Genomic DNA, 27,559 nt, shown 5'->3' on the forward strand with positions numbered 1-27,559 from the left:
GCTGTTTCCTTCCCTTAATTGTGTTTGAAACTTTAATACGTTTTTGAGCACTTATTGATCTATCTGTTCTAAACATAAACATTTTACATATCTTTACGTGTATGGAAGTCAAAACATAACTTATAAATCAATAAAAACGTATCATCGTAATTTGATAGTAAGGTATGGTAAGGAAACAGTTTTAAACACTGATTTATATAAAATACAGTTTGTTAATTTTTGACCAAAAAATGTGTGTAATGCAGCTTTGAAACCATGTACAGCTATAATGAAGCATGTTAAAAAGTCTGATGAAGGAAATCAGTCTGAATGCATTTGAACGTTTTAATACATCAAGGATAAACTGTTTTTTTAAGAAAACTCTTTAATAATATGAAAATAGTATTACAATAATAAGTCTAATAGTATTACAAATATACACAAATTTCCTGTTTTATGCCAACCAGCTAAAAGCTCTTCTTTACAGATAATGACAGTGTTTATTGTGGACTCATTTCCACAATATTTCTGAGAACAGCATTTGAACTATATAACACAAGTGGGCTTCAGCATCTTTCAAACACTTTGTAGAGATCTGGCAGACTGGCGATCTGGAGAACGCTGCCATCTTCACTGAAGTGTTTCGGGGGACTGAAGAGAGAGCGGACAGCTTTGAACAGCACATGTTCCACCTTCCACTGCCAACTCATCTCTGCATCCTACAAGTAAAGAAGCCATTAATTCAATAAACATTCTAGTTTCATTACCAGTGTGATGCATTAGCTAAGGCAGAAATTCATATCAATATAAAGCAGTTTTCAACACTTCATTTATTTATATTTGACGGTTTTATAATTTACACAATATTAAATGAAACATTTGATTCTAATCTTTTCTTTGTGCATTGTTTTAAATCTACCTGAGGCTCTTCTGTATCAGACTCCAGCGTGTATTGTTTCCTGATGGAGTAGAAGTGACTACATTCTATAGCCAAGTCATTGAAACAGTCCCTCTCACGGTCCCAGTTCACCTGCATCAGACATCACATATAAACATAAGTAGTTTGTTTTCAAAATCATTTTTTACATACAAAGCCCAAAAATCTGAGGTGAAACACAGACCTCGGTGGCTAAACGCAGAATAAACATTGGAAGTCCCTCCATAGCAGGAATGTAGTTATCAAGCAGCATTGGAAGACCAACAAGTTTCCCTTCCTATAATAAAACAAACCATTACTAATAATGAATGATAAAACATGAGTGTTATCCACTTTGACCAATTTTCTAATTTCATGCATATGTCTTCAAATAGATATTTCATATAGAATTGCTGTTGTTTAAGGTTTTGTAACCTCCGCCTCATGTTTTAGTGATTAAATATTGAGGCGTCTGTAGGATTCACTCACATCATCTATTTCCAGGGAAAAGTATTCCTCCAGCATTTCTGCTTTTTGCTTCAGGAAGTCCACGATATACTGGGCCAGCCCTTCTTTTGGACCGTCTTCTTCCGTCCATCCGCTCTCCTCTGAGTCCAGAGCCAACATGGCCAGATCATAGAGCGGCGCTGGATTCTAATGTACCACAACAATTCATTAATTAATAGTAGAACAGCAAATAATACACATACAGATTTAACATTAAACATCATTCAGTCTTCATTCATGTTGTAATAACTGTAAACTGTGAAAAAAGTATAAGAAATGATAACACACCGACAAGCGAAGGACCCCAAAGTTACCGAAATCGTAGATCATTATTTGGTAAAACAGCTCCTGACTAACACAGCAGAAAACAGAAAAGGTTTGGTTAATATTACTCCTCTAATAAACATTTCAAGAAGCGTTAGAAGATTCTGAACAGACTGATGCTGTCACCTGAGTTTGGTTGTGTTCAGCAGATAGAGTTTGGTCTGATGCTGCACTAGAGTCCATTGAAGATTGACAGAGCCCACAAATGAATGATTCTGCAGAAGCTCCTGTAAACCTGTGGATAAAAACACAACCAAGACAATCACGCACAATGACCACTCAATTATATGTGAAATATTCTTCCCTTGCTTGGCATATTCCCTTCAGGGGCAGGACATTAATAGGTCTGTTGTCTTCAAAAATAAAAGATTTTCCGTAAATAATTAGAAATCTGTTGTTCCCTTCACAAAGCAATACAAATTCACACCGTTTTCATTTTGGGATGACTTGTCTCTTTAATATGACTTGACCTTTGTGTGTTTTTTCTTCTATATCTTCTCGAAGCTCCTTTATGCTGGTCAGTTTGATGATGCGTCTCCTGGGAAGAGCGGCTGCTGTCACATCCTCCTTCCCTTCAACAACATGAGGTCTTCTCCTGAAACACCAAAGACAACAGGTCCCCTACTTCAAATAGAAAGTATATAATACAGTAAACACGCTAACAGCTTGTACATATAGACAATGTTAGTTATATAAAAACATCAGAATTCCAGGTGCATAGTTTTCTGTGTTCTTTAAATCTACCACCAGGGGGAGCAATGTTAACAAGCTGCAATACTTTTTTTAGTTTAAACAATCAAAATCAGTTAATAAGTGTTTGGTGTTATTAAGACAACACTTCATGACCCTGCCGCAAGTGTGCTTAAAGTCACACAAAACACTTCACCTGGGTGGTGCATCCTCAGGTAGATGTTGAACGTCTGTCTTTGGCTTATCAGTGACGCTCGGCTCCAGAACCTCAACAGCATCCAGCATTTCTGAGTCATCGAGCTCTATCAGATCTTCAGCATCTTTTGGAGGGCTGGATGTTTTCTCTGACCTACTCTGAGCCGCAGCGGTGGAGGTTGATGGCTGAAGAAACGCATCCAGTTTCTGTGCCTTGCTGTCCGTGCGCACCATCTGATGGGCATAAACACGCTCCTGGGGATCTACCGAAGAACCAGATGCTTTCGCCACTCCGGTGGACACGGAAAGTCCCGGAAGCAGAGTCTATGGATAAAGCAAGCCGGTTGAGCAGTGGTTGACACCTCATAATATTCTAATCAGATTCTTACCTGTGTGAAGTACGTGCGTGAAGAATTCGAGCCGAGGAGTTTACTCTCGATGTTTTTCTGAACGCTCTCGATGATGCAGTCCTCGTGCAGGAAGTGAACCTCGTGCTTTGTGGGGTGAACGTTCACGTCGATGTTCTGAGGCGCAATCTCCAAACTTTAGAACATATGAAGTTATGTGGGATTTTAATAAATAAATGTAGAAAGTAGCACTCCGATATGTTGAATTATTCTGTTCTTCTATTATTTTTATTAAAGGATCATTTCATATGATCAGAATGCATTACCTAAGATAAAGGAAGGGATGAGTGTTTTTGGGAAGATATGCAGTGTAGACCGTCTCAATGGCTTTCTTCAAGGCACTAGACTCCACCAAACGATCTTTTACGGTTTATAAAGTCAAACAAACCATGTTGAAAACCGCAATAAGCGATATGAATGTCGAAGCAACATTTTAATGCATTTAAAAACAAACTTTGAAAAACATACGGTTGATGAAAAGGACGAGGACACATTTCTTGACAGAGTAGTTGGCGTTGGAGATGTAACCCTTCAGTTTAAAAGCAAGTTTCTGATCTTCACATTCAACTTCAATCAGCTCTCTGAAACAAACAAACTCAAACGTTTCACCTTCACTTAAACTGCTGTTTAGTTCATATATTTTTGTCATCTGTCAAGATAAATAATATCTCTTCCATACGCACCTAAATGGAACAAAGTGCATATTGTGGATTGACATAAACCCGAAAACAAAGTAAGATGGCAAAATCACATCAAATACAAGTACCTGCTGACAGCCACTCCAAAAACCACACGAATATTGTCCAGCACAGAGGCGTTTAGAAGGGTCTTCACTTCTGAAACCATCTCACCTTGCTAGCAAGAGACATAATATTAATAATACATGTCTCCGATTTTTACTTATTTAAATGATGCTGGTTGAGCCAGATCTAATGAGTTTTTCACCTTCTTGACGCTAAAACTTTTCCCAGAGTTGTGAATGGCGTATCTGTATGGAATAAAACTCATACAGTATGATATCTGATTGTAAAAAAACTTCAATCTGAAATGCGTGATGATCTCACCTGCTCACAACTTCAACGATTCTAGAATATTCCTCACCGGGGCTCTTCAAAGCTTTCCGTCGAGTAGACACGTTATAGAACAAATCCTCTACCTAAAGAAAACCAAGATTTCCTTTACGTGAAACTTTTTTATGTGGAACATGGCGTACGCGCACCTCTGAAGAAGCAGCGATGTCAGTCACGTACAGAAATCAATGTGCCCTGGTTTCCAGCACAGGGTTTGGGTGCAGACTTCAGCTTTCCATCACAGTAGTTGGCTCTGTAAACAAAATCAAAACTACTTTTTTCAAAATAAAAAGTATTTTATTTGTGAATTATTTATATGTTTAATAATAAATGATGTAGTATTTACATTGATTATTGTTTTATTTATGTAACAGTCTGCATACTTGGCACAAACAAAATTACCTGTAGGCGCATTTAGCATCAGCTGTTTTTGTGGTTAGTGTGACATGAGCTACGTGACTGATGCTGGCGAGAGCCTGTAAAAGAGATTTAGCTTCTAATCAACAAGCTAATGTACATATATAGTTTATTTGACATTTACTGTATATTTTGCTTAAGTGTATAAACTATCGATATTTCCAAACATGACCTTCCATTAACTATAATAAGGAAGTAAGATGTTTGTATGAACAAGGAGTCATACGACTACAGACAGTATGACAAACAGAGATCTGATCTCACCGTCATCAGATCCGTCCGAGATAGTGAAAGTTCTCTATAAGAGCTGTGGCATCTAAAGTTTTGACAGTACTGTATATATACAGATGACACATACCTCTCCTCTGAATCCATACGTTGATATTGATGTCAGATCCTCAAAAGTCTGAAGCTTGCTGGTTGTAAAACGTTCACAAACGATTTCTAAATCGTCTTTCTGCGAAAACAAAAACAAAGTCCCACTATGAAACCTGTCATTTAAAACACGTCCATGTGTGCGGTTAGCAGTAAGTGATGTACCCTGATGCCAGTGCCATTGTCCTGGATGACAATGAGCTTGAGCCCGCCCTCTTTCACTGTGATCTGGATGTTTGTGGCCTTTGCATCCAGACTGAGGATTAAAGACACACCATTACAAAAAAAGTTGTATTGTTGATGTATTAAGATCATTTTAGAAACAGCTTCCATTTGTGTACCTCATATAGAAAAGTGATGGCAACTTTTACTGGGGTTATAAAAATAATAAATATGTATATAACCAATCATATCATCTTTTATATTCATACCATATATTATGAAAATGGGATGCTTGACGTTAGATATTAGTCCAATGAAAATTATCAGTTATAAGTGAATTATATTTGAATATGAATAATACAAATAAATGTAATTATAATAAATTCTGCTCGTTCTTATATGCATGTAAATATGAAACAAATAAGTGATCACTAATAATAGCTGTCATTATTGATCAATAAATCGACTAGTTACTTATTATTAACAAACATTATTGAGATGTGTAAAGTTAATATTAATTCATACTATCGATAAACAGCTTGTCAGTAGTGATTATTGATCAATAATGAATAAATAAACGTCACCAGTTCTCCATCATCTCTTTAATGGCATTGGCAGGCCGCTGGATGATTTCTCCTGCTGCGATGCGGTTCACAACAGTCTCGTCGAGTCTTCGGATGACTCCCGCCATCATAAACACTCACTAATTCACAAAACAACACAAAAAAACAACACAAACTCATTCACGTCAAAGTTTGTTTATCTTCCTACGCACGCCGCCTTCAGAAGTCCAGGCGCGAATGAGAAACCCCTCCTCTCGAGCGCCGTGATTGGTTACTGGAAGAACTACATCCGTCGACGTCCGCGTGTTCGAGTCTGCGCAGATGGTGCAGATAAGAGGCGTGTTTGAGATGAGCAAAATCTGCGCAGAACCGATCACCGGTGATCACCGCGAGCTGCATGCCGGTTAGAAACGTGTCCGAGTTACGTCCGCCTTGCTCTGATGTCATGCTGACGTGTGCCAAAAAACTCTCGCGACGGCGAGGCGGCTGTGTCGGATTGAGCAGTCGAGCGCAGCTGCTCTCCTCCGACTGCGCTGTTCAAAAGCATGATGGGAAACGACTGACTGACGACACAGCTTCATGCTCATTGGCTGAGAATGTCAACCGATACATTTTCTCTTTTTTCAAAGAATTAGATTACCCATCTATTTATTTATATTTACATGCAAATTAAACAGAAACAAAACACGCCTAGCGAAGTTAAGAATTAGGACATGCGTTTATTTTATATTTCTCTTCATTAGAATTCTTCCTTGTTGTAATTTTCTCTTTATTGTATTGTATGTTTGTGTGAATTAATAAATCAAACCATTTAAAATATTCATGCACGCATACATATATATATATTTTATTTCATTTTTTATTGATGCTTAGAACAGGAACATAACAAAGGAGAAAGTATACATCACATAATATCAACCAAAAAAAGATAATCATATATAAATGGACTGTTTAGCCATTATGTCTCATCTTTGTGTGGTTTCATCTGAGAAGTGTCTGGGTCTTAAAACAAGGGAAGAAATTCTGAAGAATGTTTGTTACAATACAGCTGATACTATGGACGTGAAATGGTGGCAGAAACCTGCTTGTTATTAAATATGACAAACATTTGTTATGACCTCTGTCTCTCAAAAGCAACTTGCTATTTACTTCATCTACTATTTGCTAATACAATCCTTGAAAATGTCTTACATGTTGTCGTGTATGCTGTTTATTTGGACATTATTTGACACATTCTGTGATTATTATTGTAACCATCTTCATGTAAAAACAGTGGTATTTCGATTACATCCACTTCGTCTGCGATAAAAAACGCGAACGGGATCTCCTCCACTGTTCACGTTTACAAGCGTCAAAACAGCGAGATTCACGAAGTGTCCGACTTCAAAGGAATCTTTTGACTCCTCCCCTTACTGCAGCCGCCTACTCTCACCTACATTACAGGCGCATCTCAAACAAGCCTAACGATTAACGCATTTGAGTAACGCGAGAGCGATTCAAGAGCGCTGCTTTCGAAAAGCTCTCGCGTTACTTCGATGTCAGAACAATCTGCGCAGCGACGTGCAAAGTAAAACCTACCGGTTTGTCTCGAGTTAACCCTTAACATTTTTGATACATAAGCCAATATTTATATCCAAATATTAAGGTTTTTTTTTCACCTCAATCGCTTTTTCGATCTTCCAGAGTTAAAACAGTAAAAACATGCTAGTTGTTTTGTATTATTTTTAGTCGTTTTGGTCTTTATTTTGTTCCATTTTTAAAAATAGTAAAGTAACTTGTCAGAATAGCGTGAAACGTCCACACGTACATCTGTTTGCGTAATGTACGTGAAGTGCTCGCGCTGTGTTGCCTAATTATGCCTTAATATATCATTTTTGAAGGTGACCAAAATGCTTGTTTTATAATCAACCTAATTCTTTCTCTATGTACATTTTATGTACATAAATGTACATTTTCTAATAGCAAACTTATTTTTATAGTTTTTATAGTTTTTACAAGAGATACAACATATGAAAGCACAAAGGACTTGTAAAATTGGCTTTGCTTATAAGCTTTTCAACCTATTTAATTTGTCATTTTTTTTTTATTTGTGTAACTCCCTCGCCCTCTCCTGTATTTGTTTTTGTTTTGTTTTATTGTTTTTCTTTATTTTTTTGTCTTGTCTTGTCTGTTTGGAGTCATGGTAATGTTTTATTTTCTCTCTTTTCATTAATCTAAGTGTTTCTTTATGTTAAGTTTCTGTTGTAACATTGTTTTGTTATAACAAAATGTTCAATAAAGCATTAAAAAAAAAACGTGTTGCCTAATGTATCAATGCCAGAAAGTATACATTTGATGTGCTTGTCGAAAACTTCCAAAGCAAATTTCACAACAAATTTTAAGTCAAGTCAGCTTTATTTATATAGCGCTTTTTACAATTTTCATTGTTACAAAGCAGCTGTACAAGAAAACATTGACTATAAGCAAAACAGATATGGTTATGCAAGTCAAAACAAAGGTCAAATATCAGACAGACTATAAATTCCTATATGCAGCGTTAATGAAATAAAACTATAAAATTCTAGCAGCCCCCCCGGCCAGGCAAACAGTGTGCAAAACAGTATGCAAATGGAGGCGAGGAACCCAAAACTCTGTTGGAGGAGAAAAAACCTCAGAGGGAAACCAGGCCTAACCAGGGCATTCCAGTTCCCCTCTGGCAAAAGCAGCAGCCTCTGCACAAGCTTGACAGTGCTTGCACAACAAGGCAAAATAAAATAAATAATTCGATTTAAGATTATCATTAATAATTTTGTAGAGTCGCCACGTCCTTTGTCCAGCTCTATCATCACAGCATTTGTGCGGTCTGGGCATGAACTGCGTCCTGCCCGCTCTAGGAACAATGAGACAAGACTGGCTGAGAGTAGAGTACCGTTCTGCACTCTTTGATGCAACAAATGCATCAGTTGTTATTGGAAGTGTCCCTGGTTCCAGATGATCTAACTAGTGCAGCCTAAACCTTCGAAATATATATATATTATGATAGTGTAATGTATGCAAGATTGAAAAGATGTCTAAATTTAATATGCTCATACTTTTTTGTATGAGTAAGAACTCGAGCTGCTGCATTTTGGACCAGTTGGAGTTTTTGTAATAGGCCTGCAGGGCAACCACCTAATAGTGCATTACTGTAATTTTAGTCAATTATGAGGAATTGGGACATTTTTATGAGAAGTACAGGAGCATTACGGGCCGATATCGCTGCATCTCTACACTTAATCTTATCAAAGGAACAGTATCAAAGCAACGTTTGGGCACATCAAACATAGCTCATGCTATATGATCAATCCTGAGTCGCTTTGCTTGAGTTTCTTTTTATTCTGAGCATGATCATAAACTCAATTGAAACGTTTGGAGACGAAAATACAATTTTATTTTCCTTCCTTCTCGTTGCACCCCTTAATAATGCTTTGTTGTTCCTTTTCACTTACAGTGATCAGTTCTGGGGCGACGGAGGAATAGATTATGAAGTCCTACAGAGGTCACGTCCAACATTTCTGACACTTCAGTTCACACTACATTTTTTACTCACAGGCTTTCTGCAGCTGGATCAATATGTCTTTCAACACTTGCACCTGTAAGTATGTGAGGAATTTCCTTTCATTGTTGTTTCATATTTTGAATGCAAATGTGAGCAATACCTGAAACCGACAGCTCTCGCTGGGCTTGGCTGTAAATCTTTCTCTTCAACGCAGTCCCTTCTTTGCTCTACTGTATGAATGTTGGCCCAAAGTCAACAACACATGAAGCCTTTTCAAACACTTAATGAATGAACAGGTCTGACCCACAATGTGCAACATTCTCCGTCAGGTCTTCATCACATTGTTACAAAAGCCTCATCTCTCTAAAAGAAGGGAAACAAAAGGTTTTCCCTGCCACAAACTAGCTTTTCTGCTTTGGTGATCTGCCCCACATTTTTATGGATAGGGGCTCTGTTCTATCGGCTGAACTTGAACCTGAAATTTACAGAATAGAAATGTTCACACAGGTTATCAGCATAAAAAGTATAATCGCGTCCTATTCCCTTATTTTCCTGTTTCTATGATATTTCGTATTCAAAAGATCTCAAGGAAAGTTTCATTCAGTCATCACCTGTCAATTTAATAATGAATACTGCATACTTTTATAACCAGTGATTCAAGCAGCCTAGACTTGTTTATACACAGAAGAATGATGAGGCATATAATTACAGAAAGGAAATGCCATTTCATATTTAATAAGGTGTGGTTCAAAAATGAAGATGTCTTTTTAATGTGTCAGTCTTTGTCTCTTTTCTCTTACCCTTTTGTGAGGTGTTTACAGTAACACGCATGCTTATTTTCTGTCATGGTGGTTAATTACTTTTGTCTGTTGTTTTAATAATAATACAAAATTGTTATATGGTGTATTTTCAAACATTGGCCTTTAAACATATGCATTTATATTCAGCAACGTCTTTGCTATCTCCCGAATAAGAAATACCTTTTCAAAGCTGAAAACTGGTCACACTTGTAACACGGCTAGCCTGAACCCGCTGCTGTCACACATTCATTGGGGTTAAATATTTCCTTTACACAGCCATAGTTACTGTAACAGTTAACTACGTCTTTTGTCTACCCGAAACACAATAGAGTAATTCAATAAAAGAGCTATCCATTTTTTTTCTACTTACCTATAGCAAATAATACCAGATGACTCATAGATATTTACTGTAAGAATACTGCATGTCCTGTAGACGTACAAGTTAATTTTTTATCATTACATTTACAGTTGGATCTAGGTTTTTGCGTAGCACATGGAACGGCACAGCATATTCAAATGGTATGTGTCTGGCTGTTAGTGTTAGTTGCTGATCTTCAGCTCATTTGTACGATGATGAGCTGCACGGGTTGTCTTATTCTGAGAGTGTGACATGGAGAACGTACCTGATAAATGACATCATCAGTCAGACACAGCTGCTGATATTGTCCCGCCTCTCTTGTGGATGCATAAAAATAATATTCAACAACATTCTGACAAGTTGATGAAGAGTCGTCATTTGCATGGGCCTTGCTGCAGTCCAGCATGTTATTTCCATTTTATTTGAATGCAGAATGCATGTGGCATCCTTAGCGGACCCAGAACCATGGTTGCCAAGTCTATGTTTTTTCTGCTTAATTGGGCTGATTGCTGTGGGTTGTTTTTAGTCTGTGGTTTAACTGTGGACGTATCTTGTTCACCTGCTGTCACTTTTAAGGTAAGATAAGAAGTAATCTGTGAAAGCAAAATATGATTATGATTACTATAACAGAGTCTATATATATATATATATATATATATATATACTAGGGATGCACAATAAATTATCGGTATCGGACGATAAATGATAATTTTTTATGTTATCGATATTGATAATAAAATGTAGGCCTATATATTGCCGATAAATAATTTGCTCTGGTTAACTTCTTCAGCTGCACGCGTCTTTCTGCCGGGATCATTCACTTACTGCTATTAGCAAAACATTGTTGATGTAAGTACATTATGTAGATACAGTATTTATAAATGTGTAAATTATAGGACCAAAAGCATATTGTTTGAATCAGACTGCTGTCTGAATGCCTTCTGTATTGAGATCTTGGCTATTAAGAAAATCTTTTTGGGTTGTTCGGGAAGAACATGTATAATTTGTTTGTTAAATAAAAATATACCAGAAAAGTTTGAAGGTTAAATCATCTTTAACTAGTGTAAAGTAGGTTTTCAGGGGGAAAGGGAGAACTAACGGTTACCTTGTTTTCTGCAGTGAATGTTTTCATATAAAAGCAGTTGTCCACTTTTTGCCTTTTGTTTCAGTCTTAGGAAATGTTTTATTAATACCTAGATACTGTATACCGGCCAATATATCAGTTATCCGCTTCCAATGTTAAAGAATCATTGGCTATCGGCCAAAATGTACATATAGATATAGATATAAAAACATATTTTGAGTTTGGAGACATTTTTGAGTATTTGAGTTGGTCATTTCTGGATTCGTTTTGGTTGGCCCTCCTCGTGTTTGTTTTGTTATGCAGATCTGGCAACCCTGCACAGAACAATTTGTATGCGTAATGCAGATCAGTTTTGTTTACTTTGATTATGGGAGCATTATGTGGCCATGTGCCTTTACAATAACACCAGTCATGGCGTGTTGGCCAGCCCCCCATGATGACAGTATGTTTCATGCACACTTTACATTTTCACAGATCACTATCTGCAATGTCATTAGTATTATTTATGAAAGCATAGCACAAAACTTCCATTGCGTTGAAATGAACCCTGGGCTGAAAGGGAGTTTCCTTTTTAGGATCCATTTTCTTTTGGCCTACATTTTGTTACATTATCAGCCACGGTGTAAAATGAGAAGCTCTTCTGTCAGTTGACATTTAACTCAAATTGTACGTACACTATCGAGCAAAAGAACAGTGAAAATCATACTCAAGCACATCAGGAAAGGGAAGCTGAAAACATGTGACTTTCTAACTTGGAATGTTCCTAGGTATGAGGCCAGGCTCCTCTCTGCGCTCATGACGCTGCATGTATTGTTTGCTTTAGGCGGTATCTGTTGAAACAATGCGAAATTGTTCAGGCTTGCACTTCTTAAATGATGTCACATCCTGTTGCCCTCAGAGTATAAAACTGGCATTTTATGCTATGGTTGGCCTTTATTACAAGAACTGTGCATGTTTTATAGGACTCAATAGAAAATGTTTCGTGGCAAGCATGGGTCGTCAAGATAGCGCAAAGGGGCTTTTGTTGAAATGAAGTGAGGGGTTCAGTGGCTCCAAAGTAAAGTTCAAGCTTATGTAGCTTTGGGTGTGTTTTTTGTGCTTGGCAGCTAATTACTTTACGAAATGAAAGCCACATAAAAACAAGCAGAGATGTGATTTCAGGTGTTATCTCCATTGCTTACGGCGACACGGGCACATGCTTGAAGGTGCACACCCTTATTATGAAACTCTGCAAATATGAAGTGCATCAAACGTTCTATGTATATCTTAGACCTCATAAATGTGTGTTGTCACACAGATATGTAATAAAAGATAAACGCATACCTGTTTTTTAGTTATTCATCAGACATTGGAAATATTTGGGGGGTTTTTCACACTTAATGTCACCTTCCATCTCAAAAGTAGCCTGTGTTTGTGTGTGCAGTTAATGTACAAATTCTATTGTGTGTGTTTCATTTAACTAAGTAACTAAGTTGTAGATTGAAGAGATTTGCGCATGAAGGTGAGCTGCTGTCTTGAAAGCAGATACTCTGTTCTAGTCAAACACGTTTAACCTTGAGCTATTGACTTCTATTGTGTTTTAAATTCTTCTTTTGTATTTATTTTGAGCTAACAGATTTTGTTTACCTTAACCCTCCATCTGCCCCTCACAATAGCTTTTTTTTGGTTTCCAACATTTGTGCTTTGCTCACATTGTAAGTCAAAACGGAACACTGACTTTGCAACAAAGGCGATTATATTACAGAATGTACAGAAGCTGTGCATCATTGTGTGGATATGATATAAGGTGTAATGTAGAAAATATTTTGTGGGGTAACCTGGAAACGTGTGTCGTGTTGCAACATCTGAATGAACTGGATGTGTTCGGGCCAGACTTATTATATAATGTGACTGTAAAAATGTATGGGTTGGATCCCAAATAGATTTATGTGTGTGCCTATTAGTCAGCGGTAAACGTGTGCATCAGGGTGGGGATGAGTATGTCAGGAAGGGGGATCCATTAAGTCAGTCATGCTGTAAAACAACAAAAATCCATAAGAAAGGAAATCCAGTGCATGTACTTCTGCAGATGTAAAGGTTCATTATGGAGCCATATAACCTACTATTTTAAGTGTGTTAGAGAAAACATCATTGTAGAGTCAAATCCTTATTATTCACACTGTTGGTAAATTTGGTATTAATGACATAGAGGTCTTCCTTCATTTATAGACATTATTATTCTCCATGAATCATACTGTTGGTAAATCTTGTTTTATAATCTTAATGTATATTTGATTATATTAGATAGGCTAATGAAACTGTGTTGGTTATGTGACTGTATCTTATATACTGCAACATTTCATCATTTATTATTAAAGGTCAACATGCATTTTGCAATGTTTGCTTTTGCATTAACATGTTCTAAAAATGAACCAGACGGATGTTGTTCTGTTATTTGTGAGGTAATGGTGGTGTGAAAGGATGAGTCGTGACCCTAATGGCTGCATAATAACAAATGCAAAGTTGGGCGCGATACAAGTGTGATCAGTTTAGCCAGATTGCTGTACAAAAGTATAATTCATTCTCCCTTCAGTAATAATTTCCGGCTGCGTGTTAGTTTTCGATGGCCTCTGACCTACAGCATGTCCATCCAACACATGTGTTCGGTTGGTTCAGATCTGTGTCCTCTCCAGGTCAGGTCACGCTTGTGTTAAAGATTGACCAGGATTGAGAATGATTAACCCCGATTACAGAGATCTGTGTATTATCGTGGTGCTTGTAAATATCCACTATTAAACTATCCCCTGGAATCGTTTAAGTTAAGCAAGATTAGATTGTTCTCTTTAGATATGCGCGAAAACAAACAGGTTTTGCATATTGTGCTTGTGCGTGTGTGTGCGTATGTGTGTATGTGTGTGTGTGTGTGTGTGTGTTTCCGCGCTCGCTCGCGCGTGTTGGCTGAGATGTGCGTTTTCTTTTCCAACCAGACAGAGCGAAAGTTGAAGGCTCTGTCGTGCGTTATGACTGACAAATGTCGATGAAAGGATTATTTCACAGGAAACCAAGGGAAACGGCACTTTAGAGAAGTAAGTCGACTTTAAATACATGCGCGTACGCTTCGTTTCGTCATTACATCCCACAATGTAGTTTTCACGGGTTTTTGCGAAACTTTGAAGCGCTTCTGGAGTCACGACGCAACAATGTAGCGCGTCAATCGGATGATAAACGGATACACTGTAGCACATTTTAAACATTGATTTATGTTTATATTATTGCAGGAGGAGGTGTTGGTGGGTTTAGTCGGCAAACGGTGGTCTTTATTTGCGTGACACACCCAGATGTTGTTGAAGCAGATGTGATGAATCCGATACATTCAGATTCATAACATGTCCAAACAAAACAGATGCGTTTTCAAATGATATTCCATCGCAGCTTTACGTTTTGAACGTGGTGTTTTTATGGTTGAGCTTTCGAAAGGGATTCATTCCCTTCATATTTTAACCATGAATACGCGATGGTTATTTCATCTTAAAGACGCAATGGCGTATACTTGTTTAGTTTTTGCTTTGTTTTGGTTAGCTTCTAAAATATAACTTCGACCCTTGTTTTATGTGTGTGAATATACATTTTTGTTAGTCAAAGTTTTGTGACAAAAAAATACTCAGAAATACAGTTTTAATGGTCATCATTATGAGACTTACTTTATGTGTATTGAGATTGTAACAATAGGATTTAATGGTGTTCTATTGGTGGCAGTATGCCAGATGACATCCCACCAATACAACCAAACAGATGACCAGTAGAGACCCACCGAGATCATTATAGTTTCCTTTAAAACCATGAAAATTCCCATTATTATCATTAAATCCATTAGAATTGCTGTGATGATTTCTACTATTTTATGTACACATGGTTGTGGGTGATCCTTAATATGTGTGAGAAAATAATAGCCTATATTTTCAAAATAAGAAGATCAAGGTCTGTATAATCGGCGTTCTCACATCTGTCATTCTTTTGGTTCCCACTTGCGTGCTAACAAAACATGTGGAATAGACATAAACATTGTTTATCTTTGTCATTGAATTCAGTTGTATCAGTTGTTTAACTCTGACTCCATTGGTTCAGGAGGAAATATGGCTCATCGGTCTCAATGCTCCTCTGCCGGGGACAACCCCCTGGACCCCAACTACCTGCCCCGTCATTACCGCGAGGAGTACCGTTTGGCTATTGATGCCCTGGTGGATGGTGACCTGGAGGACTACTATGGATTTCTACAGGAAGCAAATGTGGTCAGTTTCTTATCGCAGACAGAGATCGACTATATCAAATGCATGGTGCGGGCTCCGCATCGGACAGCTCCGTCAGAGAGGAGATATTTGGCTGAAGATGGAGATAGCTCTTCGGACACTTACTGGCCGGTTCATTCGGACCTTGACGCTCCAAGCCTGGACTTAGGCTGGCCACAGCCGTTAGGATTTGTTGGACCCACAGAGGTTACTACGCTGGTTAACCCGCCCGATCCTGAGATGCCAAGTATCAAGGAGCAAGTCCGGAGAATGATCAAGAACGCACAACAAGTAGGCTATTTGGTTTGATTTGTCAAGTGCTGACCGTCACAATCTATTTTGTCTACTCGTTTTTCATATTTTTTTTTACAAATAACTCTTTGGTTAAAGCTGGTAGAGCTGTAAATGTTATCATTGCTTTAAAAAAGTTTTATGACAATTTAATAAGAACATTTGTTAACTGATGGTGTAACTATGAATAAATACGATACCATACAAAAAAGTGCACAATACGTGTTTCAAATTCCCCAAAGTTGCTCAATATGTCATCAAAATCCTAATGTCTGTATTTTCTGTCTACATTAAAGGTGTGATCATGACTCATAAATAAATTATATAACAAAGTAAAGCACTATTATGTACAGTAATGCTTTTAACTCATGACCTATCGTGATTCATAATGTCTAACACTAATGTACATGTCTAATGTACTGCTTGTTTATTGTCTTGCTGCAGGTTGTTGCTGTGGTGATGGATATGTTTACAGATGTTGATATCTTCGCCGATATTCTGGACACAGCGATGCGTGGTGTGACTGTTTACATTCTTCTTGATGAACTGAATGCGCACCATTTTGTAACAATGGTGAACAACTGTAGGGTGAATCTGGATGAGATAAAAGTAAGTACTTTTCAAATGTATAATCTGTTTAGATGTGATAATTTCGATACGTAACGTCAGTTAAAGCCACAATATGGAAGAATTTTGTTATGAAATATCCACAAATCACTTGCACAGTGGGATATATTTCATGCAGTTGTGTGCTTACATTATCCCAAATGTTTCCAAGAATGTGCAAATCCAGAGAAATTCCTATTTAAAATAATGGCCTGTCCCTTGTCTCCCTTGTATTTTTGGCATATGAGTGACCTAATATCCGCTGATCTGAACTACCTTCAGTTTCCGGTTATAGAAACTACTGCAATACGCAAATGCGGAAGTGGTTATACAGCATCTGGGACGCAGCATCCGTTGTTCTGTTATTATGGATCACGATTACTCTTTGGCGAGTAAAGGAAACTCAAAAAAGCTTTAAACGTTTTAAAGTTTTAAACACGAAAAACTGTGTAGCATTACGCTAACAAATCAATTGACAAAGTCCAGTATCATTCGCGGGCTAGCGTAGCCAATACATTCCACGTGTTTGCAAGCTAATTCATTACAATGACATAAAATAAAGCTTGGAAACTGCTGAGTTACTTTATGTGGTCATGATTAATATCCTGTGTTTGAAAATTTGTAGCTCCTTGCTAATTATTTCTGACTCAACACTTGTCACATTAACCTGCAAATTAAAACACTTCAACAACATCAATCAACCTTTATTGTTTTTTGCAATGAGTGTCTTGTTGTTATTTGAGAGCAGTTGTTATAGTGTTTTGGCCAAAACCTGGAATGAAAATCTCTTATAAGAAAAATGCAATTATATAGGCCTATTTGTTTTGAGTCAGTTGATACACAACTGCAGAGGTGATAGGACTCTGGTATTTCATTATAAGAAGGTTGTTATTATTGGTTTTATTAATCATTTTTAACCATTTTTACTTACAGTTTATGCGAGTCAGAACTGTTCCTGGCACTACATATTTCTGCCACACAGGCAAATCTTTAAAAGGTCAGATGATGGATCGCTTCATACTGGTGGATTGCAGGGCTGTTTTAACTGGAAACTACAGGTAGATGTATATTTTTCCTTTTAACTTTTTTTTTATTAAACTAAACTTTACAACTACAAAGTTTTACGAAGGTGTTTATTTTCTTGTTGTTTGGGTCACAGTTACCTCAAACAGAACTGGATGGTATTGTCATAAAATGTATGGTAATTACAACATTTTACTACTGTTTGTTGCAGCTTCATGTGGTCTTTTGAGAAGATACATCGCTGCCTAGCACATCTGTTTCTTGGACAGCTTGTGACCACCTTCGATGAAGAGTTTCGGATTCTGTTTGCCCACTCCGAGCCGTTAGATGTAGAAAAAGTTTTGGCAAATATGTCGCACTACAGCAATATACAGGAAGGCCATCTCAAAATGGAAAAGACGCACATGTTCAACAGAGAAATTCCAAATATGCTCCCTGAAAGGGCTGGTCATTACCCAGAGAAACATATGACTGTGGGCGACAAAATGTTACCCTACAAAAGCATTGAACCCACCACCCAACCATTCCGAGAGGGCCATCCATTTATGGAGCACGGAAGACAAATGAGAGGACACAGTGAAAGGTCTGGCTTCCAAAGGTATGGCTATCCAGATGTACCCGACTACGGATACATGCCCCCTCAAAACCAGCCAACAATGAGAGGCAAACAATTCATGGAGGGAGTAGTGCCCAAAGAAGGCCACTTTGCAAGGGAACACGGTTTTTACCAGGGCGCTGGATTACAGCCTGATTATGACAAATATGGTAGATTTAGAGGACAAGGCTACCACATTGATCAGTTTTCAGGCCCTGGCTACCCTCATGAGGTAAATGAGGCCGAACCACCCAGAACATATGACCATGTCCAAAGATACCTGCAGTCTCAGCCTCCTATGGAAGAAGGACACGGTTCCAGGAATTTACTTTCACCTGCGCAGTCTAATCCCAGAAGACACAGCATGGGTCAGCCTTATGCCTGTCAGACCTCCCCCACGCAACCAAACCTACCAGACCAGAAACGGTTTGTTAACGCAAACAGCAAACCACAAGATGTCAGCCAGAAGCAGGGGCTGCGCGATTGGAGGATCAGCTCATACCTCAGTGCATATGATGATGGAGAAGATATGGATTTTCCTGAACTCGAAGGATCAGACTTATCTGATAACGTTCCATGTTTTGTGCCTGAAGGGCCTGGTGGTCCTAACGAAATTAGACCAGGAAACATTGAGCTCAATAGAATGATGACTACCTCTAGGAACAATCCACCTTTTATCCGAAACAGTTCTCCTCCACCTCTGATTTTAGTCGACCACCCACCAGATTTCATTGAAAATATAAAATTACCAATAGCAATGAAATCACCGCCAACTTCAGATTCATCTTGCACCACCGAAGGCGACAAAATGGAGGAGCCGAAAATGAGAAAACCAAAGGAAATCAACCTGTTTGGCGAAGAGTTTCTCAGGAGCAAACCAACCCGCACTGTCCAGAGAAGTTCCAGACTGAGACACTCGCTGATATTCAGTTCAAATCTGGAGTTAAATACATCGGAAGATTCAAAAGATGTGGATGAGGCTTCAAAACTCACAGCTCGTGTATCACAAATCATGGATAAAAGGCGGTGTAGCGCTAGAGAGCCATTTCAGTGGAGCAGTTTTGTAAGGTCGGCAACCATTGATGATCAAGCCATTGAGTCTGCACGCTCTGAGACTTCACTCAACAAAATTGGTGTTGAGTCTGATGTCGGTAAGGTCAATAAATCTCAGGATCCTGTGGAAGAGAAAAACATGCAAGAAACCGTACAATCAACAGCTCTTGAAGAAAAAAGCAAAAGAGATGAAGCTAAAGTATGGCAAAGATCCTCTTCTTTCGTGGATATGAATGACCCAGACAGTAGATTTAGGTATTTCAAAGAGTTAGCAGCAAAACGCAAAGCTGAATTTGCAGCAGTCAAAGCATCTCAAAGCAATCCAGAGAAATTACAGAAGAAATCTGAAGCACCTGAGAAACCTTCAATAAGTGATGGTGGGGAAAAAGCCACTGTCAAGACACCAACGATACAAGACACCAAATATCAGGAATCTAGCGAAGGCACCTTGCATAGAGCCACAGATGCTGAAAAAATCAGATTTAAGCAAAAGCTTGCTGAAGAGTCTTTAAATTCTTCCCAAGAAGTCACTGCTCCGACTTTAAATACCTTCGTGGAGTCAAGCACAGAAACACAGAAATGTACACAAAAGACGATATGTTCTTCGCCTGGGAAGTCTTTGCAACCTGTTACAAATTCACCTTCAAATCCAAGATCAAGAATTGTTGAGGCCCTCTCAGTGCCTGCTCCATTTGAGACTGGTTCCTCACAAAACCAAGTGAATAAAGATGGATTAAATACTGCTTCAGAAACCACGCTCACCCAGTTTCACATTCCAAAAGAAATAGGCCCCTCCTGTGAGAATCCAGTGGTTGATTTGTCAAAGTCAAAGTGTTTGTCACCATTAAACATCACTTCCAATGAATCCAGCCAAACACCTGCACAGACGTCAGCTCGTACTTCTAACACAATCTCTAATACTGTAGCTGCAGATTCCAAACTAATAAAAGGTGAACTAACCCAAAAACATTCTGCAAAGAAGGCAGATTCTTCCCAACAACAAACTTTAACAGAAAATGAGCAAAAACCCACTATACCAGAGTCTTTACAACAACCAGCCCCAATGAAGACTGACTTTTCCCAACACCCCTTTAAAACTGAAACAGACTCTTCACATCAGCCCACTGCACCAGGAAGTGCATCTACACAAACTCTTGCCCCAACCAAGACAGACTCCTCCCAAAAGCCTATTGTAATGAATGCAGACTCTTCCCAACAACTCTCTGCAACTGCTCAAAAACAGACTACAATGGAGGGAGAGCCAACAACAGCGGAAAGTAAATCTTTTCAACACCCTGTTGCAAAAGACGCAAACTCTTTTCAGCAGCCCACTGCAACTGAAAACAAACATGCACAATCGACTGCCACAAAGCCAGACTTTTCCCAATATCCCTCTTCAGCTGAGACGGACTCTTCTCAATGGCCCCATGCATTAGAGGTGCATCCTACCAAGATTCCCACTCTAAGAGAAAATGAACATGCCCTGAAAACCATTGCAATGGAGACAGAAGCTTTGCAACCGCCATCTGCAACAAGAAATGAACATGCCCAAAAGACGTTTGCAACTGAGGCAGAGTTTGTCCAACACCCCAGTGCTACAGAAAATAAACAAGCCCAAGAATCCATTGCTATGGAGACAGAATCTTTGCGACAGTCACCTGCAACAGAAAATGATGAACTGAATCCCATTGCAATGGTGTCAGAAGACTTGCTACCGCCGACTGCAACACAAGATAAACATGCACCAAAACCTAATGCAGCTGAGACAGAATCTGTGCAACAACTCCCTGCAACAGGAGATAAACATGCACAAAAGACATTAGCAACTGAGACAGAATCTGCGCAACAACCCCCTGCAACAGGAGATAAACATGCACAAAAGACATTAGCAGCTGAGACAGAATCTGCGCAACAACCCTCTGCAACAGGAGATAAACATGCACAAAAGACATTAGCAGCTGAGACAGAATCTGCGCAACAACCCCCTGCAACAGGAGATAAACAGGCGCGAAAGACATTAGTAACTGAGACAGAATCTGTGCAAAAATGGCCTCTAACAGAAAATGAACAAGCCCAAAAAACAACTGCAAAGAAGGTAGACTGTCGTCAACACCCCACTGCACCAGTAAAACATTCCCAAAGTCCCACTGGAACTGAGGCTGAACCTTTCCTACAGCCTACATTACCAGAGACAGACTCTTCTCAACATCCCACAAAAGCTGTAAGTGAATTTTCGCACCAACACACTGCAACAGGGACAGATGTTTCACAACAGCCCTCTGCAGCAGAAAATGAACATGCCCAAAAACCAACTGCAACAGTTGCTGAGTCTTTCCAACAGCCAGCTGCATTAGATAAGATCTCCAAAATTCCCACTGAAACAGAACATGCCCAGAATCCCACTACAACTGAGGGAGGATCTTTACAACACCCCCTGGCAACAGCTAATGAACCTGCCCAAAAAGCGGCTGCAACGGAGGGAGAACCTTCCCAACATCCTACTACAACAGACTCTCCTCAACAGCCCGCCGCATTAGGGATGCAATCTTCCAAAATTCCCACAGCACCAGAAAATGAACATGTCCAAAACCCTGATGCAACTGAGGCTGAATCTCTCCAACAGCTTCCTGCAAAAGAGTCAATCTCTTCCCAACAGCCCACTAAAGAAGAAAGTGAACTCGTCCAAGAATTAACCTCAGATCAGGCGGAGTGTTCCCAGCAGTCAACAGTGATAGGAGCAGACTCCTCCCAAAAGTCTAGGCTAAGAGAAGCAGATGTTTCTCAAAAAGTTTTAACTCAGTCCTCTGAACCATCTGTTGGAGGCTCTTTCCAAGTTCCTTCTACATTGGGAGAGGAATCTTCTCAACACGTCACTACAACTAAAACTGAACCATCCCAACACACCACTGAAACAGACTCTTTTAAAGAGCCAGTTGAAAGACTAAACGACTCCCAGAATGCCACCGAAACAGACACAGATTCATCCCTTAAGCCAAGTGAAACGGATGAGTCCATTTCAACAGAATGCGAATCCATCCGACACCCAACTGAGACCAAGTGTGTGTCTGCATCTCCCTCCACATTAAAAGTCACGCTGTCTCCTCAGACCATCTCCTTTTGTGACACCATCCCAGCAGATAGTCACATATTGTTCCAGACAGGCTCAGTAAGCACATCAACAATTGAAACTAACACGGATCAAAATATATTGATCACCACGGTATGCACTATACAAAGTGAACTGAAATCCCCTGAACAAGGACACGCAGAAAATGAATCAAAGGTTGTCTTGTCCACTTTAACATCATTTCAAGAAAACAGTTCAGCTACTTCAGAGCAGAAAGATGATAGCGTTTGTCAAGACTTTCACAAACAAGAATCCATCTCAACTACTAACATTACTCCAGAGAACAACGACTTATCTCAAAGTATCATCACAGACAGTTTCTCAGCTGAACATACATCTGAAAAACCATGTCCACAGACTGATGACGGCAAGATGGAGCAAACACAGACCAAACCATGTGTAGCTCCTGCTGTAAAAGATTCCGATAATGCTGTTAGTCTCACTTCAGTAGCGGTGAGCTCAAATGAGCTTCATGATTCAACAGAGCCTGATGCAACTCAGCAATCTGTTACATCATCTGTACAGGAATCTGGTTCTTTCAATGATCCAAAACCTGAGGATGAGCTTCAAAAGCATGAGGAGCAACCTCATAGACATGACTCTTCAGATGGGTCTGATATAGCTAATGTTTCTATAACAACTGAAACCAACCAAACAACACCAGAAAACTGTGTAAGCATCTTAGCAGAGGTGTCTGAAAAAACAGAAAGTAATGTGACACCAAACAGTGCAGAAAATGCAAAGAGTCAGTCTGCTATGACGGAAAATCCCAAACCCATTCCATCCGCCCATCAGTCGTCTACTGCAAGCGTTATATCATGTAGTAACCTTAGAGATGACACTAAAGTCCTCCTAGAGCAAATTTCAGCTAAGAACCAAAGAACCAAACAGACTCTTGCTGCAGCCAATGAGGATAAAGAGGGCGGGGTTAAATCTGTAGAACAACAGCTGTCCAGTTTTAAAGGAAAGCCCTGGTCCTCCAAGGCTTCAGCAGAAGAGAAGGAAATGTTGCTGCAAAAGATGGAGAAGATGAGGAAGGAGAGAAAAGTCTACAGCCGTTTTGAGGTAATTTTTAGATTTTGCTGTGCTTTCAAGATGTCTGTTTTTTATTCTGATTTAATAAATAACATTTTTATTTATTTAGTTTGTTTATTCAGTCCGTAAAAGTTCTAAAATTATTATTATAGTTATTGTATTTTTTCCTATTATTTTAAATGAGCTTTTATCTTTACTTTTTTCCAGTTTTTTGTTGTTGTTAATGTTTGGTAAAAATGTTCATCAATTTTGTTATATGCTTTTGTCATTTTATTGTTTATATGTTTATTTATATGTTGCTATATAAATTAATAACTTTTTATTTTAGTTTTTGTTTATTATTATTATTATTGTAGTGCCTTAAACTTAATTTTTGTTTAGTTTTTCCAATCATTTTTAAGCCAATATTTGATTTGAAGAAATATTAATGTTTTCAAAGTCGAACTTTTAGTAAACAAAACTAACCTTGCTGATCACGAAAGACAATCTGGAGTATCTCCTTAGGCAATTACATCAATTTATTATAGACATAGAACATTTAATTCCAGTAACTTTAAAATGAAATTGTTTTAGCCATTCCTAATAAAAAGGGAATTCATACCCAAGTGTGAAGCTCGATATGAAAAGGTAAAATGTCTTTTAATTACTCAACCAAATATGTATTTGTTTTTTACAGACCTCTTAATTTGGGATTTATTCTATTTGGAAGAGCGACTTAAATACTGGACAAGCAGAGGGCTTATTTTTCCTCCAGACTTACCTCATAACTGTGAACCTGCACAAACTTGTGTCAAAGTATTTTCCAATGTGTTACTACAACAAATACCTGCAAGACTTAACATGAAGACTGTTGAGTGCTCTTGCTTCAGTCCTGAACGAATGAACAAATCATTTATAGACATGTACTGTGTGACAGAAGACAGGAAAACAACCCCCGTATACCTGCTGGATAAGGTTTTGATAGGGCAAATATTTCTGTATATCATTGTGAAAACACATCTGGATTTCTGTAATGTACATTCTTCAATATGGATGCCTGTCTCCCGAAATTGATTTTATCTCTAGTTATGATCCGACAAATTTGTTTAACAAACATGAACAAGGAAGAAATAAGTGCGTAAACTGTTAGAGAGTAAAGGAAGTAGCACAATGTTGACAATTCAAGTGATATTCTACTGTAAGATTTTGGGTGGATTTTTGTTTAAGAAAATTGTGTATACCCTAAAAGACATTATTTTATACTTTCAGAGCCCTTTCGATGTAAGATTCCAGATTATTTTAATAAACTACCCAATAGAGGATTTTAATATGAACAGAGATATTTTAATAACATAAACAAACTAATGTGTAGGCCTAAATACAATTAGGGTGTATTATGTTTGTCTTCAATAATGATTTGAAAGATGTTCATCTTATTTGGTCATTGAAACAGTATGAAACAATCAAATGATGCATTTTATACATGGTCTAAATGTATTTATATTCTAATATTTGGTAGAATAATGTGGGAAAAACATATTATTGTACATAGAAATTGTCTTTTGGCTCCAGGAACTAGATTAACAAAACTATATAAAAGTTTTATAAAATGTGCAATATCTCAGTATTGAGTTATTTAAAGGGCTTAGCATGTTTGTCCATATTAATACAGTGAGTCAGAATCCGTTTTTTCTTAATCACATGTGAAGATAACCAGTGTCTCACAAATCTGCTTCCGCTCAGATACGGTTTCCAATGGTAATGTGTATACATTCAAAACAAAGTATGATCTGTTACACTGATAAAAAAACGAAATAAAATGATTTTTCACACATACAGAGGGATCTGTTATCATCCTGTCATCTGTGTTGGGAAATATAATCTTACACAAGGTCTGTTTTTGACTGCTGTTTTTACCCTTTGGCACCGTTATGGTTTTTTGTAAGGGACCAAAGAATAACTTCAGAAATGGGGCTTATGAACTTAAGTCAGTCAAATAATAATGTTATGTTACAACATGGCAGAATATTGTGTGGTGGGTAACACTCTTGCTTCTAGCGAGACCGATGTGTTCGGTTTAATCCTTTGCTTCGGTGCTTTCTTCATGACATCATTGATCTTACATGAGCTGCTCAGTCATGCTGCAAAAAAATGAAGCATGCCGTCAAGCTTAAATTCTGCTTCGCTAACACTTATAAAACTTCATATTTTTAGGCCGTGATATTTAAACCCATGTTACAAAATACGGAAAGGAACATGAATAGCATGTGTGATGTCACCAGAAAAACAGTGAGACCTTTGTCAGCACTTGGACTTTAATAAGACTGTGGCAAGTGATCAGTTTAGACTAATCTCTGGCTTTTCTCCTCGTAAATCTGAATGTGTCCCCCTTAAGAACACTATTGTAGAGAACCGGACTTCAAGACTGTAGCCATGACAGGCATTTTTAAGAAAGTTTATCACATTTCTGCTTTCTTCTGGTACGCTTTTATTATCCAGTGCATGTATGGGAAAGGAGATACAGATCTGCCACCTGGATTATTTGTCTACGGTGGACCCTGGAAATATCTCACTTTCTTAAATCTGGTAAGATGCGTGCCATGTTAAGTCTATGAAGACCTCAGGTTTGTTCAATTGCAACTATGTTGATCTGTTTAACGCCTGACTTGTGTTTGTTTCCTAGGTTTTACAGATGGTGTTTTTTGGATTGGGATCCCTTAATGACCTTCAGCCTGTGGGAAAAGATTCCAAAATATCATATTTCTGTCTTTGCAAGGACCTGCTCTTTTCTGTCTTTGTGTTTCCAGTGGGGATGGTAAGTTTGTGTTTTTCTGTGGCTTTTTTTACGCATTCCAACCTGCTACACCTCAATACATCACAGTCTTTAAGAGAATGAGATATGGCAGTCTTCTAGATTATAAACCATCATACAGCGGATCAATAATGTGAACATTAGTTTATCTTGTTAACGTAATGGATGGTAAATAACTGGACTGAATTCTGTACATCATTTTACTGTGTTGCCATAAAAGGAGGTGGACGGGTTTATGTAAAAATGCATTATGCGCATTCTCCCCTCTATTGGTAGTCTCTGGTATGACAAAATATTTAAAGTATGTTATTATTTAGGAAGTTTAACATATTTATAATAACAACAATTGAATAATTATTCCTTTTTCATTTTAAGTTTGTAGTTCTATTGTTTTGGCTGATTTATGCCTACGATCGACAGCTGGTTTATCCTGCTTCAATGGACACCATCTTCCCTTCATGGCTGAACCATGCAATGGTTTGTCTAATAATACAATTTATAATAAATTCCACACATTGATTTTTAAAATGACTAATAACAGACAGATTTGTGTTTTATTTTTAGCATACTGCTGTTCTTCCGATCTTGTTAGGTGAGATTTTACTGGAGCCACATAACTACCCTAAAACAAAACATGGTTTAGCTGCTTTGGGAGTCGTTGGTCTTGCTTACCTAGGATGGTGAGTTTGTTATAGTATGGAATTAAAAATGTATGTAATATGGTATATTTTATTTTAATTGGTCGGGCTTTATACACATTTGAACACCTGTTGTTGTTGTTTTTTTGTTGTTGTTTATTAGGTTGATTTGGGTGTATCAGACTGTGGGAGTCTGGGTTTATCCATTACTGGGGATGTTTAGCAGCGCAGGCTTGACTGTTTTCTTTTTTCATAACATGCTTGTGGTTTCACTGCTGTACTTACTGGGACAAACTTTAAACCAAAAAGTCTGGGGTGAGAAGACTAGAATATTTTTCTAATCATACTGTATGTTTAAGTCCTGAACTATTTCATTGTGTATTTGTGACAAGCACTTTAAATCTCTGAACATTATGAGTAATTTACTAATGCTGAACGAATGAATGTTTTCTCTTTTATTTCTACAGGGGGAGATCATCCAGGCATAAACAGGACATGAAGCATTATTGTAAACATGCTGCTTACATGTTTTTATATCTGTCCTACTTCTGCTAACATATACAGTATGGGAAATTAAAATGTGTTTCTGTGATGCATGCAGGTGATCGATGTAAAACATTTGCAAATAATAACAAATAAAAGGCTGATGTGTTACAGTATATACTGACAGTATATGTATAACCAGTATGGCTTCTATTCTATTAAAAAGCTATGAAACGGGTCATATAAGTAGTGTTTCTCACTTTCCATTCAATCTCAAATAGAAGAAAC

At 38.1% G+C, this 27,559-nt stretch overlaps 3 protein-coding genes across 3 annotated transcripts; 2 read left to right on the forward strand and 1 right to left on the reverse strand.

Annotated features, from left to right (window-relative positions):
* Window positions 1-76: 76 nt before the first annotated feature.
* On the reverse strand, window positions 77-6,150 carry mlh1 (mutL homolog 1, colon cancer, nonpolyposis type 2 (E. coli)). Its single transcript, XM_079472311.1, has 19 exons — window positions 5,627-6,150; window positions 5,046-5,136; window positions 4,864-4,962; window positions 4,491-4,564; window positions 4,269-4,341; window positions 4,083-4,174; window positions 3,964-4,006; window positions 3,785-3,873; window positions 3,487-3,599; window positions 3,285-3,378; window positions 3,001-3,154; window positions 2,613-2,935; window positions 2,197-2,321; window positions 1,853-1,961; window positions 1,691-1,754; window positions 1,385-1,549; window positions 1,101-1,193; window positions 899-1,009; window positions 77-698 (listed from the first exon to the last, which is right to left on the reverse strand). The coding sequence occupies exons 1-19, from the start codon at window positions 5,734-5,736 to the stop codon at window positions 546-548; spliced, it is 2,175 nt and encodes a 724-aa protein (XP_079328437.1). The 5' UTR covers window positions 5,737-6,150; the 3' UTR covers window positions 77-545.
* Window positions 6,151-14,266: 8,116 nt separating this feature from the next.
* fam83ha (family with sequence similarity 83 member Ha) lies at window positions 14,267-25,178 on the forward strand. Its single transcript, XM_079472534.1, has 6 exons — window positions 14,267-14,429; window positions 15,469-15,920; window positions 16,365-16,529; window positions 17,460-17,584; window positions 17,761-23,389; window positions 24,036-25,178. Exons 2-6 carry the CDS (start codon window positions 15,477-15,479, stop codon window positions 24,042-24,044), a joined length of 6,372 nt encoding a protein of 2,123 aa, XP_079328660.1. The 5' UTR covers window positions 14,267-14,429; window positions 15,469-15,476; the 3' UTR covers window positions 24,045-25,178.
* A 466-nt stretch (window positions 25,179-25,644) lies between these two features.
* On the forward strand, window positions 25,645-27,509 carry LOC306903426 (androgen-dependent TFPI-regulating protein). The gene is made up of 6 exons (XM_079472579.1): window positions 25,645-25,924; window positions 26,022-26,153; window positions 26,526-26,627; window positions 26,715-26,830; window positions 26,952-27,103; window positions 27,256-27,509. Exons 1-6 carry the CDS (start codon window positions 25,772-25,774, stop codon window positions 27,285-27,287), a joined length of 687 nt encoding a protein of 228 aa, XP_079328705.1. The 5' UTR covers window positions 25,645-25,771; the 3' UTR covers window positions 27,288-27,509.
* Window positions 27,510-27,559: the final 50 nt, after the last annotated feature.

Source organism: Barbatula barbatula, assembly GCF_947034865.1.
Source record: "Barbatula barbatula genome assembly, chromosome: 14".
In the NCBI taxonomy this organism is placed as follows: Eukaryota; Metazoa; Chordata; class Actinopteri; order Cypriniformes; family Nemacheilidae; genus Barbatula; species Barbatula barbatula.

Excerpts from the sequence above, each read along its gene's own strand:
- LOC306903426 (XM_079472579.1), top strand. The coding sequence starts at position 25,772 with ATGACAGGCATTTTTAAGAAAGTTTATCACATTTCTGCTTTCTTCTGG. Across the intron at positions 25,925-26,021 it reads ATCTCACTTTCTTAAATCTG|GTTTTACAGATGGTGTTTTT; the intron begins GTAAGATGCGTG and ends TTTGTTTCCTAG. Across the intron at positions 26,831-26,951 it reads GGTCTTGCTTACCTAGGATG|GTTGATTTGGGTGTATCAGA; the intron begins GTGAGTTTGTTA and ends GTTGTTTATTAG.
- fam83ha (XM_079472534.1), top strand. The coding sequence starts at position 15,477 with ATGGCTCATCGGTCTCAATGCTCCTCTGCCGGGGACAACCCCCTGGAC. Across the intron at positions 15,921-16,364 it reads TGATCAAGAACGCACAACAA|GTTGTTGCTGTGGTGATGGA; the intron begins GTAGGCTATTTG and ends GTCTTGCTGCAG. Across the intron at positions 16,530-17,459 it reads TGAATCTGGATGAGATAAAA|TTTATGCGAGTCAGAACTGT; the intron begins GTAAGTACTTTT and ends TTTTACTTACAG.
- mlh1 (XM_079472311.1), bottom strand. The coding sequence starts at position 5,736 with ATGATGGCGGGAGTCATCCGAAGACTCGACGAGACTGTTGTGAACCGC. Across the intron at positions 2,322-2,612 it reads CCTGAGGATGCACCACCCAG|GAGAAGACCTCATGTTGTTG; the intron begins GTGAAGTGTTTT and ends TTGGTGTTTCAG. Across the intron at positions 1,962-2,196 it reads AGAAGAAAAAACACACAAAG|GTTTACAGGAGCTTCTGCAG; the intron begins GTCAAGTCATAT and ends TTTTATCCACAG.